Below are 15,513 nucleotides of genomic sequence, written 5' to 3' on the forward strand. Positions count from 1 at the left end.
AAATTAAGGAGATGAAGGCAAATTTGTGGGGAGGGAGAGAACAAAATAAAGCAGGCCCCTTTTCTAACAGTAAGAGTGTCTAGAGCTTCCCATTTGTACTGAGGTGAAGTGTTTAAAGATTTCTGGCTCTTTTGGGTGTTCATTAAACCCAAATTGCAAACTTGGCATTTAACCTTTTGCGGCAAGGAAAGCTTCTAAGGAATATCAGGGGTCTGCCTCACTGTTTTGCTAGGAAACAATTGCTAAACAGAAAGGATTTGAAAAAGTTGCAGGGAAAGAATTTATGCCTGTACCAGCAAGTCTTTTCACTTGTCCTCAAGCAAAAAATAGTTTGAGTAACAGAAACACCTGGTGCTTTACAGCTCTTTTGCAATTAAAAATGCATAGCGTACCTAATCAAGTTGAATAAGTCTTTTATTCTACAGACCTAAAATATTTTATGTATACACAAGCGAGGTGCATAATTGCAGAATAATTTGCAGTTGGCTGATACACTCACCTGTCCTATCCAGCACGAATTGTCCTGGAAAGCAATGGCTTTTAAACTTTAGGGAACATGAGAATGATTTGGGTGTGCTTATTAAAACCACCAATTCCTGGACCCCAATCTGAAAAAAGATTTGGGTTAAAGCAGTCTGTGTAGGGGCCAGAAAGATTCACCTGTAGCAAATTGTCCTCCACCAAATTTTGACAAATACTGCTACTAAGTAACAGACATTAATTTTACTTGATTTCTTAAAAGATGAGTTTCCACATATTTTTGCTTGTAAAAGAAGAAACTCTTAGAAGATAATTTTCTGAATGCATCTGAATTGGCAGTGGAGACCAAAAGATGTTATTCGTATAATTCCTTTAAGCATCTCTATTTATTTGGTTTGGTCACTTACCCTCCTCTCAGCCCTCATTTTATCTTCCTGAGTTTCCTTCTTTCCTTTAATTCCAACTGTTCCATAACTTATATCTATTTTTCAACTGTTTTAGTGTGTGGACATTCTCTTTGTTAAGGACATCTATGTTAGTAATACTGCTTTTAAATTCAGAGAAAATTTCCTTAATGAAGTCATATCTTGACAGCATAATATTAAGAGCAAATATAGTAAATCATGTATATGTTTATTATTTACTCAGCTATATACAGTATATGGTCACAATGCTTGGCATGTAATAAGGGCTCAATAAGTATATTGAAACAGAGTATATTAAAATACTGTCATTTTGCTTCTAATGACTCATTAAAACTCCAAAAAAAAGGTCATATGCTTTCAATGGCTGAACCATTGTAGAAAGCGGTAAGGTATTATTGGTGTATAGAAAACTGTCATTTTTTTTTTATCATAGAGTAATCACCTAGGCTTTAAAATTATTTTATTAATTTTAACGCTCTAGCATGTTAATGCAAAAGCATGACAGTTTACTAGAAAGGTCGTAAGTAGTTTTTGTAAATAAAGTATACAGATGATATTTATAAAATCACCTCCATATATATGGCTTTTACACTAAAACACATAAAATGCTCAACTGAAGAAGAAAACAATGAATACTGTTTTCATAAGACAGGTAGACTCAAATACAGTTTCATAGGACTGTCTCCCAAAGATCAATACTTGAAGAAAATTCCTGTATACTGCCATAAAATTTCAGAGGCTTCTCGTGGAGGAGAAGTGTTTCTTCAAGATTACTTCCACGGATGTTCTGGGCATTAAAATGATTTAGATTACAATATCTAAAAAAGAAAGAAAGAAAGCTTTTCTTAGGACCAGATGTAGATGAATTGATAAATCACTTGCTTCCCTCCTGTGCTTGTCTACCTTTTATGATGGGCTCATAGATACTGGCCCAACAGTGACGATTATTTAAGAGCACTGCTCACCAAAATAGTCTTTTTAAAAGTACAAAAGGAGTTTTGTGACTTAGTAAAGTGTCTCATAAGGACCTTTAGGTGGCGCTTTTTTACAGCTTGCTGTGCTGTCTTCAATGCTGACAGAGAGATGATGAGAAGTCTGAAAGCCTATTGACTTGACAGATTTCATAGCGGTCAGGCTGCGTAAGACGTTTACTGGGGGTTTGTAAATTCAGTACTGAGATTATGTGTAAAGCACCATTGTCAAAGAAGAATCCATGAATGTATTTCTAGAATGTGCACTCTCCATCCCCGACCTCCAGAAAAACCAACCTTTTCAGTGTCTTCTAAGTACCAGCCCCATGCAAGGGTGGGATAGAATCATCCCATTTTGCAGATTGAGAAATTGAAGTTTCCAAGAGGTTAAATAACTTACTTGAGGTTCATAGCAGTAGTAGTTGGCAGAGTTCAGATTTGGAACCAGAACTTGATTATTCTGAGTCCTGGTCCTCTATGGCATACTGCCTCTAAAGACAAATTACTTTCTTAAATACTGTTGGGTGAGTTCCAGGAAAGTAGGAACTTCAACTTGCTTTATTCACTGCTTTATTCCCAGTGATTGGTACACAGTAGATGTTCAATAAATATTTGTCAAATGAACAAATGAATATCAGCTATAAGTTTAATTTTATTACATACACATAAGTTTCAAATATAGATGGAGTCAGTCATCTATTTTTGATTTGTGAAGGTGTCAAAAGTTAATTTTACCTTCTTTTCCTTTTCAATACATTACTAAAAATAACTGTGGCTATACGAGAATGAATACTGCCTGAACAACTCTGGTCATTTGTCTCTGATTTATGTCACTTTCAATAATTCCTACAGCGTAGACACAAAAGATTACTGGAATATTTCACAAAACAAGTGCAATATCAACTTATATGTTTCACAACACTGGAAGGACAGTGGTGTTAGTTATAAAAACAAACACTGTCTGCCCCCTCCCTCTCAAAACACCTGAAATTTCTTTTTATTTTAGCACCCAATGTGGGATAGGATACATATTTATATAAAGCACTGTAGACATATTTACTTTCATCTACCTACTTCCTTCACCCCTAAACTGGAAAGCCTCGAGTATGACATGTCATCAGTGCAGTATTTCAAATTTGATTGTGGAGGCATTGTTTTCAGTTTCTTTGATTTGGTACATGTGACAGGTAAGTCTGGCTTTATATTTATGGATAATTCCTAGCTGTATGCAGCTGGGGATTTGAGATAATGTCCCAGTAACCCTCACAAGATTGGTTTGGCTCTAGGATTTAACAATAAGATCGTATCAGACTAATATGAACTTGGCTGTGGAGGTGTCTAGGGTGCTAAAACAGACCTCATCCTACCTGTATTTTGGTGAGGAGGTTGTTTCATAATTAATCCACTGTCCTCAAGATCTTGAGGACAAGAATAAGTTGAGACTGCCTTGTTCTTGATAGATTTCCACTATTACCTGGGTCTGAACAGATACACCTTTGGGTTTGATAAAAAATGGGATTGTGTTTACATATGTGCTGAGATTAGATATGATTTGACTTATATGTAATGTTTCAATAATGCTGTCCCTGGGACATTGGTACTTTCCCCCATTTATTTTCATGCTTATTGTTCATTAGTGTTTGACAAAAACAATCAGTACAGAAAAAATCAGAATCATGAACTCCTCACTGCAGGCACTCATCTTTCTCTCTCAGGTTTCATACTGTGTCTTGCTTAACTCTTCTGACTTGGACTGTCCAATCCCAATGGCCAACAGGTCCCCAAGGCAACATGTGCCTTGGCGTTGATGTCATTGGTTCTAGCTGCTTAATCTCTGGAGGCAAATTTTCCAGACTCTCCCTACTTCTGACATGTGACATTCATTCTTTTCCTGTGGAGTGCTGGTCAACAGGTGGTAGTGGGTAGAGTTACTTTAACTGAAGGAAATAGTTTTCTCCCAAACCAAGTTAGGAATTGTCAGAGAGCGAGAAGACAGCTCTTCTATGGCACTTGGAGGCAGCATAGTATAGGAGTATAGAAGCGTGGGCTTCAGAGACAAATTTGGGGTTGAATCCTAGTTGTGTGAACTTGGTCAATTTATTTAACTAGCTTTGCACTTTAGTTTTTTGATTTATAATGTAGAATGATAAGATCTATATCCCAAGAAGGTGGTGGGGAGTAAGGGCAGTTGTTTGTGTGTGTATAGCATACCACCCAACACACACAGGCTGCTCAACACATAGAAAATTAATTTCCTTCTTGCTTTGTTTCTTCCTCTCACTCTATCTTTATTCCCTCCCTAAAAAAGTATGCAGAAGAAGAGAAAGTAGATAGGAGATGGAGAAGATTTGGTAAGAATCAATTTATCTCTGAATGAACTTTACATTTTTACTTAGTCCCTTCTCATCTTTGGTTCCTCCAATCTCTGGTGTGTTGTATGTTTTTATTCTTAACTCCTCCTCTGCACTCCACACCACTATCTCTCACTTCTTTACAGGAACTCACTAGTTCCACAATCAGAGAGAAAGAATCACACTTGAATATTTTAATTTGGGCCCTAGATGTTAGCTCCATGTAGACTACGAGTTTGCCTGTTCAACTCTATTTCTCTATTGCCTGGAACAATGCTTAGCATATTGGTTGGGTGGATATATTAATGAGTCAATCCCTGGGCTAATGGATTCTGGGTCCAGTGCTAGTTCTACCTGAACTCTATCCATGACTGCGGTCATCTTGGCCACACCTCAACATAAGTCTAGGAGAAGCATAAAAAGGAGGAAGAAGACAGCATATGACTAGGTATGAGACCATTCTAATTATAATTGCTAACACTTTGGAGCATTTACTCATCCTCACAAAAGCCTTATGACACAGTTACTCTTTTTATCATTTCCATTTTTCAAATGAAGTAACTGAGGTTTAGCAAAGTTAAACAGCTTGCTGAAGTTTGTATAGCATATAAATTGTGAAACTGGACTCAACTGGGGTGACTAAATTACTTCATGAAAAACAAGGATCAAACCTTACTACAGGATACAAAGTAAAAATTGAGAGATGGTGCAAGTTTTTGAGAATTGCTGGGTGGGCACCACTTATGTGTTTGGAGGCAGTGGATGGAGGGGAAAGAGGCCATGCCTCCAGCTTCCATTTCCATTGTGAAATCTGTTTTGCTACAATGCTGAGAACATTCCTGTTGGACCTTTCTGCAAAGCTGTCTGGTTCTCCAATTTGATTTTCAATCTAAGAATGAGAGCAGCATTCAGGAAAAGTATACACTGCGAAGGATCAGTTTGATAATTTATACACTTTGGAGTGTAAGAAATATAAAAATTCAGGGAGCCATTAAGGCTTTTAATTTTGTCATCAATTCTGCCTTGCATGAGGTTTGATTCTTTCTTATACTAGACCATAAGCCCGATGAGAGCAGAACACTGGTGAAAATAAACCTTTGTTGACTTACTGACTTTGTATCTTTCTAGTTTATGACACCACCTATCACATGACTGATATTCAAAAAGAGATTTGTTAGGTTAATAAAATAATGACCTAGGCAAGGGTGAAGTGACAATGGATGAGATAATATATGACTAAATGACTAAAGAGGTAAATGGATGGAAGGAAATAAGGAAAATGAAAATCTGTTTAGTTTCTGCTTCGTGACAGACATTGTGATTAGCCCTTTATCAATATTTGTCCCCCTAAAACCCACAAGAGGTTTTGTATTTTACAGGTGTAAAAACAGAGGCCCAGAGAGGTTAGAGAATTTTCTCAAAAGTACACAGTTGTCCAAGAATATGTCAAGGGGAGAGAGAGAGAGAGAGAGAGAGAGAGAGAGAGAGAGAGAGAGAGAGAGAGAGAGAGATAGGGAGAGGCTGGCAATGGATGGGTGGGTGGATGGTAGATGGTACATATTAATCCACTCTCAGGTGGTCTCAGGCAACAAGCTAAGGGATTTTGTACAGTTTTTTTTATTGGCCTTGAAATGGTCACTGCTGATTTAAAGGCCTGAATAGGATCCAAATCTCAAGCATCATTAGATTTCTAGCTATTTGTTTAATGATATTTGCTTTTAATGGTAACGATGCACTTGTTCTTATTATCAATATGCTTATTTCTAATTCTAAAGTGATGCTACATAGTGGAGAGAAAAATCTTGTATTGGAACATACTTTAGAATTTGTAAAGCACTATTTTATTATGAGGATCGATGGAAAAAATGAAGTCTAAATTGAAATTTCTTGCTCTGAATAATCTGTTGAATTTCTCTAATATGCTAATTTGTCCGGTCATGGTGTACAGAATTCCCGCTGGCTCAGTGATGGTTCCCAGACCAATATTTCACATGGACTCAGAAATTTTTCATCTTACCACACACTTACTTACCTTTGTGAAACACTCCAGAATCCCAGGACGTTCAACAATGTTAATGATGCCAGGAAGAAGAAGAAGCTTTCTAAATTGCCTTTGTTTAATGTGTTTGGAAACCAATTGCCTGTTTGGAACAAATGTAATTGTTATTCAACTGCAGAGTTGTAAGTTTCTGTGAATATTTTATCATTCCACAATTCATAGAGCTTTATTTGCTTCAGTAATATCCACAAAGCAAAAACATTCATATGAAACTTGATTGTCAAAATTTATTTAATTCTGTAATTAATAGTAAAATAAGCAAAGCCCTCCAAATATTTTGAAGGTCACAAAACACTCTTAATTTGCATCACACAATATAGGTGTCAGAAGAACTGGTTCGTAAAGGTAATCCTGACTATTCCATTAACTTGCAGGAGCCATGTGTGTATCTTATTTCTCCTTATATTTCTAGTATTTAGAACAGTGCCTGGCATGTAGGGATTATTTGGCAAATATATAGTGAATGAATGAAAATTATTTTCTATGACCAGATAGTCTGTTTCATTTGCTAATTGTAAGGATAGTGAGATAATGTATGTAGGTGATAGGTGTTAAATTATTTTCACAACTTTGATAAATCCAGGGCTACTTTATGATAATATCACAGACTTTATTGGTCAAATTACTTGCAATCTCTGGTTAACATGGAGATTTTCTTTTCACCTAATAAGTAAATTCTTCAATTTAATACCACCAAATAAAGGATCTCTACTTCATTATGATGTCATACTGGGTATATATGAAACTATTCAAGATTCAAGGTAATTACTTTAATTTGCTTCTAAGTTTTGACTTTTGCTTTGGATCTGTGCTATAACTCTATCTCTCTATCTCTGTCTCTGTCTCTGTGTCTGTTTCTGCCTCTGTCTCTATCCACACACATACTTTCTATTTCTTCAGTAAATTTTGGGGTATTGTTTAATGTATAAAATAAAATGCATTATATTATACATATTATATATGTGATACTTATTTTAGGCAATACATTAAAAACAGCAAGGAGATCTGTTATTACCAAATGTATTTACATAGCATTACAGAATGCTTCAAAGGGAAAAATCTAACTTAACAGAGAGAATTTAACTGTCTCTCTGAATGAGTTGAATTGTTTTAATGTTATGCATTATGAGAACAGGAAATGATCATCTTTAAACACACAAATGCCAAGGTTTCATCATTTTCTTGCGTTTTTATAGGAACAACTTCTACAGCGGGAGGTGAAGAGGGTGTGGGATCAGTGCAATCAGTCTGTGACCCAGTAGGACTGGGCTTCAGTACCATCTTTGGCACACGGGTTGTAGGGTTGCTTCCTGCAGTAGAAAGTGGTTCTTGGCCTCTCCCTTGACAATGCATACTTTTAAATGGGATTTAACTTAAATATTCTGATCACAGTCAGCAAGTGCATAAGTATGACCATTGTGATTAATAGTGCCACTTCGCATTTAAAGCTGTTTGTCTTCTGTCTTTTACCTACTCAGTGACTATTACTATGGATCAACAATGAAAATTAGCTGTGTCTGTTATATTCTGGGACCTATATTTGAAAGCTAGCCTAAATAAATTATAGGACGAATAAATAAAATGGTGAAGTGCAACTCACAAAATAGGTATTATTTTATCAAAAGAACTGGGTTGTAAAGGTAATCTTGATTATGCTATTAATTTGCAGGAGCTGTGTGTGTCTTATTTATCCTTATATTTTTAGTATTTAGATCAGTGCCTGACAAATGGGGATTATTTGGCAAAATAATAGCAAAATAGGTATTATGATAGGTATAAATAAGCATTACCATACCTATTTCAGAAGTTTCACTTTACCATTTCATTTGGGTTCTATTATAATGAAAATTTATGGTTTTATTGCTACAGTGACATGATGCCTTTATCTGGTGTTTAGATGAGTAAATGAAGTTCGCTAAATGTTTCTCTATAAGTCTGCCTATTGGATATTGTGTAGCCTTTTTGATGTGTATACGTGTGCTTTTGTGTGTGTGCATGTGTGTGTGTGCCCATGTGTGGGTGCACACAGGAACTACACATTTGATTGTACTTGAATGGGGAGAGTTGAGGTGGAGGTCAAGATAAGGTGTGATAACATCCTACGTATTTTCAGGAAGAACTAAACCATCCTTCTAAGCCTATTCAAACAGTGCTGTTTTTTCCCCTCTTGAATTAATGTCCCAATAGTATTTCTGACCTTTTCATTTCACATCAGCACTTTGCATGTCATGTGATTATACCTTTTTATCACCGTGTTTCTCTGGCTAGTGTAAGAGGAGTTTGCACAGAGTATGTGAAGCCTCAGAATTAACATGACATTAATTCTTCTTGGAGCATGAATTCTGGTCCATAATAAGTAATTGAAAAGACTATCTTTATATTATAAGAGAGTCAGATGAGGAAGAAGAATATAAATTTTCTAAGATCTTTAAAGGTAAAACATAATATTTTAAAGAAATTGTGTCATTATGGCAAATGCCAGCCTTTGAGGAGATACCACTAGATCCCCCTGGGCTCACCAGAGCATTCTCGTCACTGGGGAAGCTGTGGAAAACAGAAATGAGAAGTATTGTGACGTGGTATTTGGGAGTTTGGGGTGACAGGAGAGAAAGACATTTGTACTAGAAAAGTTAGAGAAAGATAGTATAAATCTGTGGATATGGACAAAACATTTTGTAAGTGGGATTATCTTAAAAAAAAAAAAAGAAAGAAAAGAAAACCCCAAACCAAAGATTCCCATATCACGTATTCGAACTTTCTAGAATGCTCCTGTATTCGTTCTTAAATATCATTTTTAGCACGTGGCTTTCTAACGCTCATCTTCATTCTAGTCCCATATTCTTGCCATATTTAGATATGATTTAACATTCTCTGTGTAGCTAATTTACATGGTAAAGAGAAGCATCGCCTGAATTGATAGCATGGGACAAACACTTGTGTCAAGTCAGACAGAAAGATTCTTCGGGATACCTAAAATTTGCTTTTTTTATATGGAGATTTTCTGTGTATGTGAAGAGACAGAACTGGGTATAAAAATATATAGAAAGATCATGGGCTTTGGAGTCAGGTAGACTTTTAAAGTTAAATCTTGCCTTAACAGTGTAGTCGTTGGGCAAATAACTGGACCACTTAAGCCTCAGTTTCTCTTCTATGAAATGATGATAACAGAATCTCCCTTACTGAGTTGTAATGAGAAGTTAAAGAGATAATGGTTGTCAAGGGCTGGACACAGAGGAGACACTCCACAAACCTCAGATTATCACTTCCTCCTGTCCCCTTTCCAGGTAGCTCACACACCATCATGTAGCCTGAGCTTCATCTTGGTCTGTCTTCTGTCAGATATTTCTTCTTGTTCTGTGTGCCTTTTTTTTTTTTTTTTTATCATTATCCCAGGACTGGTTGTAAAATGTTCCATTTAGCATTGTCAGTTGACTCAGCTCGTAGGTACTATAACTTTATTTTAGTAGCTTATAAACTTTTATGGTCGTAATTCACATTTGTGCCATTTTTCATCTGACATTTCCAGTAGCTGATTGAAATCAGGAGCATCCTTGCATAGGAGACATAGTGAAGACTTGAGGTCTAGAATGAGACTAACTAAACTTCTCCAGATTACAGGATAGCTGAACAGGAGCATGAGAAACAGTGTGCCACATAGAGTCTGATGAGTCATTCATTCACTGCCATTCGTAATGCCCACAGTGCACCCTAGTTATTATTTTCATAATATAACCAGTTAGTTAGTAATAGTGTTCAACGGCTGAAGTAGTAAAGGACTCAAAATATTTAGCATTGTCCAGAATTTCCCCAAATATCTCTTGCTTAGCTAGATGTATTTGTTCATTTGAAAGTCATTTCTTAGAATCATTTTGTGTACCAGGAAATGTGCATTCCATATTGCTTAAGAAAAGTGATTCATAAATTAGTAGGGTAATTATTCTGGAGCATTAGGCCTTGTAGACAATAAGTAAAATGTTTATATTTATCTGAAATTATCACAGTCATTTTAGAGACAAAGGATTGTAGAATCATCTAGACTCATTCTTTATTTTATATATTAAGGAGTAAAGGAACAGAGAGGTCAAGTGAAACATCACTCAGCAGAACCCTCATATTCCTGCTGTTATATCAAATGTACAGCTGTAGTTCACCTCTTGGTGTTTAATGCAACTACCACTTTTATGCCTTTCTTTAACATCGTCTCAACAGTTTTAAAATGTCTGGATTTCGGTCTTTGAAATCACTTACCCCAAATTCTTTCTAAAATACCTAACGACATTTCTACTCCGGTCTTGAGACTGGCATTCAACCTACTGTGAGATTCTTAGAGCAATTTACACTAAATTTAAAGCTTTTGAAATTGGATTGAAAAACATATATGGTGATGCACACATGCTATAACACTATACACAAATTTGCTAATATGAAAGAGAAATACAGTTTATTTCTCTTCTCCTTAATGCCCTACATTGTAAGGTTCAAAATTTCATTTGCTGCCTTGATGCCTTTGAGCCCCACAGGCCCCAAAGGTCTAACCACGTGTTTCCCTGTTTTCATTAGATAGGCTCCTCACCCAGCTGGAAGAGCTCCCCACCTGGCTAGTTTCCCTATTAGTCAGACCAGCTGCACTCCACCCAGCTCTCAACCTAAGAGGTTTCACTTCCCTGCTAGCTCTCAACATTATTCAAACCAACCAATCACATCCAGCCTACAGGAACCAGCCTGTCACCACAACCCTTTGTTATTACAAAGCCTGCCCCCCACAGACCCTGCTTGTTCACTGTATGCCTGAGTGCAACCCCAGGTGACCCTACACATATCCGGGTATTTTCCTTTCCCAGACTGTGAGTGTATGTGACTAATAAACTACTGTCAGTCTCATGTGTAGACTCTGTCTCAAAAAAAAAAAGGATGCATGTTTTCCATAATCTCATACTATTTAGAGTAAGAGGCACCCCTAGGTCACCAATGTGGTGAATCGGAGATGATCAGAACATGCCCTCACCACAGAAATCAAGGTCAGTTCTAGAAAAAATAGTAATAGCTTTTGCTTTAATGCATAATTACTGTTTATTTTTCTTTTGGAAGGAGGAGAAAAGAGAAAGGAACCCTCCCATTCATCCTTCCATACCACTTCTCAGAACCAAGCACCTCTACTTCTAAACTACATCAGGGAGTGCAACTCCCATAGAATCACAGGACAAGAAGTAAAGGAAACAGATATTTAAGGTAAAAGATATCCAAATTACCTTGATTTGACTATATCAATTTATCAAATGATCACATGTATCCTGAAAACAAGTACACCTAATATGTATCAATAAAAAAAGTTAAAAAATAATAAATAAAAGAAGTAATGGGAACAAGACGCAGTCAGGTTGCACTGCATCCAAGAAGTATTGGCCTGACCAAAAATAAAACATTATAGGTGAGTATGAGTTCTGGGGAGTGCCAGATAGCCATGTATGCTTGACACTGCAGTCTGTAATCACTCCAGCTAGTCAGAGTGTTAGAAAACCTAAAAATGGTGTAAAGTTCTCACTGTAGCCTAGCAGTCTTGGGTTTAGTGGGGCACTTTAAATGCAGACTTTAGCAAAAATATTCACATATACTCTGAGTTAGTAAACACTACCTCTCAGCAAATCTCTTCTTTTGAGGATGAGTAAACATAAAAAGGGCCAATATGGGTAAGGAAAAGTGACTACTATACATATTTGTTGCTTACTGGAAACACCCTGAACACAGAATGACAAAGCTAATAATAATAATAATAATAATAATAATAATAATAATAATATAATGAACGAGAAACTCGTAAGACAAAGACAAAAATACTGTAAAATACTAATCTCCGCAAAGTTGAATTCAAAGGAAAAACCATTTTAAAGGAACATCAAGAATTTTTTTATATTGATAAAAAACACAATTCAAATTGAAGATATGCCAGTGGATTTTCCTTAAGTAATGAAATCATAACAAAATCTGTTGTCTTTTGGAAATAACGATATATAAGTAATTCTTATCAATGACTATAGCACATTCTTGTCAGTTTTTGATCAAATTGGCAAAGAAGGGATGTAAAGAATTAATGTGATTGACAAGTGTTTAATAAAGATCACAACATTNTCAAGAATTTTTTTATATTGATAAAAAACACAATTCAAATTGAAGATATGCCAGTGGATTTTCCTAAGTAATGAAATCATAACAAAATCTGTTGTCTTTTGGAAATAACGATATATAAGTAATTCTTATCAATGACTATAGCACATTCTTGTCAGTTTTGATCAAATTGGCAAAGAAGGGATGTAAAGAATTAATGTGATTGACAAGTGTTTAATAAAGATCACAACATTGTTTAGTATGAAGAAAGATTATTTCACCTTCTTACAGAAGTTTCAATAACATTAGTAACAAACCAGACCTCCAAGAAATTGAAGATATGCCTCTTGAATAACTTAACTGGTCAACAAAGAAATGAAACCCCCAATATCAGAGTATTTAGAAAATGAAGAGAGTGAGGAAATTGCATTTACACATTTAGAGATACACATATAAACTCTACCCAGAGGCACATTTAAAGGCATATAGGCTTTCATTTTTAAAGTCAGAATTAAAATAAATGAAATAAACATTCAAGACAAAAAAGTCAGGAAATGCATAAAACAAATCTAAGGAAAGTAGGAGTAAGGAAATAGAGATGAGAACAGAAAATCAATATATTAAACTTTTTTAGATCTAATAGTTCTAAGAGATGATTCATTGGAGAAAATATAACAAAATAAATAAAACTGACAAATCCAATCAGAATATGTAACAACAGATACAGAGAAGATAACAATGTTTAGTTGTGAGTATGCTATTTTAGAGTAAAAACTCTTATGGAAATGAGGTATTTAGATAAACATTAATTACCAAAGTTGAATCAAGAAGAAATGGAAATACTTAAAGACCAATAATAGTAGGAAAAAGTTACAAAGAATGATTTTTTTAAAAAGAGACATTAAGATCCCTACCAAAATTCCAATGATACTTTTCACAGGAATAGAAAAAAACATCCTAAAATTTATATGGAACCACAAAACACCACAAATAGACAAAGTAATTGTGAGCAAAAAACAAAGATGGAGGCATCACACTACCTGACTTCAAAATATAATACAAAGCTATAGGATCAAACCAGCATGGCATAAAAAGAGACACATAGACCAATGGACCAGAATCAAGTCCAGAAATAAATCTGTGCATTTACAGACAACTGATTTTTGACAAAGGTGTCAAGAACAAACTGATATGATTAGGCTTTGTGTCCCCACCCAAATCTCATCTTGAATTGTAATCCCCATAATCCCCATGTGTCAAGGGAGAGAGCAGGTGGAGGTAATTGAATCAGGGGGGTGGTTTCCCCCATGCTGTTCTCATGAGAGTGAGTGAATTCTCAGGAGATCTGATGGTTTTATAAGGGGCTCTTCCCCCTTCACTCAGTATTCTCTTTCCTACCGCCTTTGAAGAAGGTGCTTTTCTTCCCCTTCACCTTCCACCATGATTGTAAGCTTCCTGATGCCTCCCCAGCCATGCTGAACTGTAAGTCAATTAAACCTCTTTCCTTTATAAATTACCCAGTCTTGGGCAGCTGTTTATAGCAGTATGAAAACAGACTAATACCCAAACAAAGGAGAAAGTACAGTGTCTTCAATAAGTGGTGCTGGGAAAACTGTATATCTACATGCAGAAGAATGAAATTGGACACTTATAGCAGATATGAAAAATAAACTCAAAATAGATTAAGGGCCTCAGTGTAAGACATGAAACTGTAAAACTACTAGAACAGGGAAAAGCTTCATGACATTGGTCTAGGTAATGATTTCTTGAATTTGACAACAGAAGCATCGACAATAAAAGGAAAAATAGGCAAATGAGAATGTGTCAGACTAAAATGTTTCTGCACAGCAAAGGAAATAACAGAGTGAAAGAGATAACCCACAGATTGGGAAAAATATTTGCAAATTATATATCAAGTAAGGGCCTAATATCCAAAACATGTAAAGAATTAAAGCTACTCAATAAGAAAAAAGCCCAAATAGCTAATTGAAAATTGGGCAAATGACCTGAATAGACATTTCCTAGAAGAAATACAAATGGCCCACAAGGATATAAAAAACTGTTCAATATCACTGATCATCAGGGAAATGCAAACTAAAACCACCATGAGATATCACCTCACATCAGTTAGAATTTTATAAAAAGGATGAAGATGAAAGATAAGTGTTGATGAGGATGTGGAGAAAACAAAACTTTAGTACACTATTGGTGAGCATGCAAATTAGTACAGCTATTATGGAAAGCAGTATGGTGGAATCTTGATAAACTAAAAATAGCATTACCATATGATCCAGCAATGCTACTACTGGATATATATCCAAAGGAGTTGAAATCAATATATCGAAGAAATGTTTGTACTCAGTTTGTTGCAGTACTGTTCACAATGGCTAAGATATGAACACAACTGAAGTGCCTATCAGTGGATTAATACATTTTAAAAAGTGGTATATATACACAATGGAATATTCAGCCTTAAAAAAGAACAAATTCTCTCATTTGTGACAATATGGATGAATCTAGAGTACAATATGCTAAGTGAAATAAGCAAGACACAGAAAGACAAATACTGTATCATCTCACTTATATGTGGAATGTAGGAAAGTCAAACTCACAGAAGCAGAGAGTAGAATAGTGGTTACCAAAGGCTGAGGTGGGGAAGGGAAGTGGATGGGGGAAGGGGAAATGTTGGCCAACGGGTGCAAAGTTTGAGTTAGATAGGAGGAATTAGTTCTAGTGATCTATTATACAGCATGGTGACTATAGTCAATAATAATGTATTGTATATATCAAAATTGCTAAAAGAATGGATTTTAAATGATCTCACCACTAAGAAATGGTAATTATGTGAGGTGATGGATATGTTAATTAGACTGATTTGAGCATTCCACATGTATGCAGGTATTGAAACATTACATTGTACCCCATAGATACATACAATTAGTATTTGTCAGTTAAACATAACATGCAATTTAAGAACAAAAGAGAGATACTAAGCATTTTTTAATTTTCACAGAATAAATAAATCTTTTCTCTGGATCTTTCCAGAACATAGTGAAAGAATCATAATTGCCAACAAGTATTGTTTATTGCACATATATAAAGATGATTTAATATTGAAAAATTTA

General features: G+C 35.5%; 1 protein-coding gene across 1 annotated transcript in view; it reads right to left on the reverse strand.

Moving 5' to 3' along the window:
* Positions 1–396: 396 nt before the first annotated feature.
* Positions 397–15,513, reverse strand: part of SLC15A5 (solute carrier family 15 member 5) — a 90,286-nt gene continuing 75,169 nt past the window's right edge. Inside the window, exons 8-9 of the mRNA XM_017873802.1 lie at positions 6,260–6,368; positions 397–1,723 (exon numbers count right to left, since the gene is read on the reverse strand). Of these exons, the coding sequence (XP_017729291.1) occupies positions 1,576–1,723; positions 6,260–6,368 (257 nt within the window). The 3' untranslated portion in view covers positions 397–1,575. The remainder of the gene's footprint in view (positions 1,724–6,259; positions 6,369–15,513) is intronic.

This window comes from Rhinopithecus bieti, unplaced genomic scaffold (genome assembly GCF_001698545.2).
Source record: "Rhinopithecus bieti isolate Rb0 unplaced genomic scaffold, ASM169854v2 scaffold_110, whole genome shotgun sequence".
NCBI classification, from domain to species: Eukaryota; Metazoa; Chordata; class Mammalia; order Primates; family Cercopithecidae; genus Rhinopithecus; species Rhinopithecus bieti.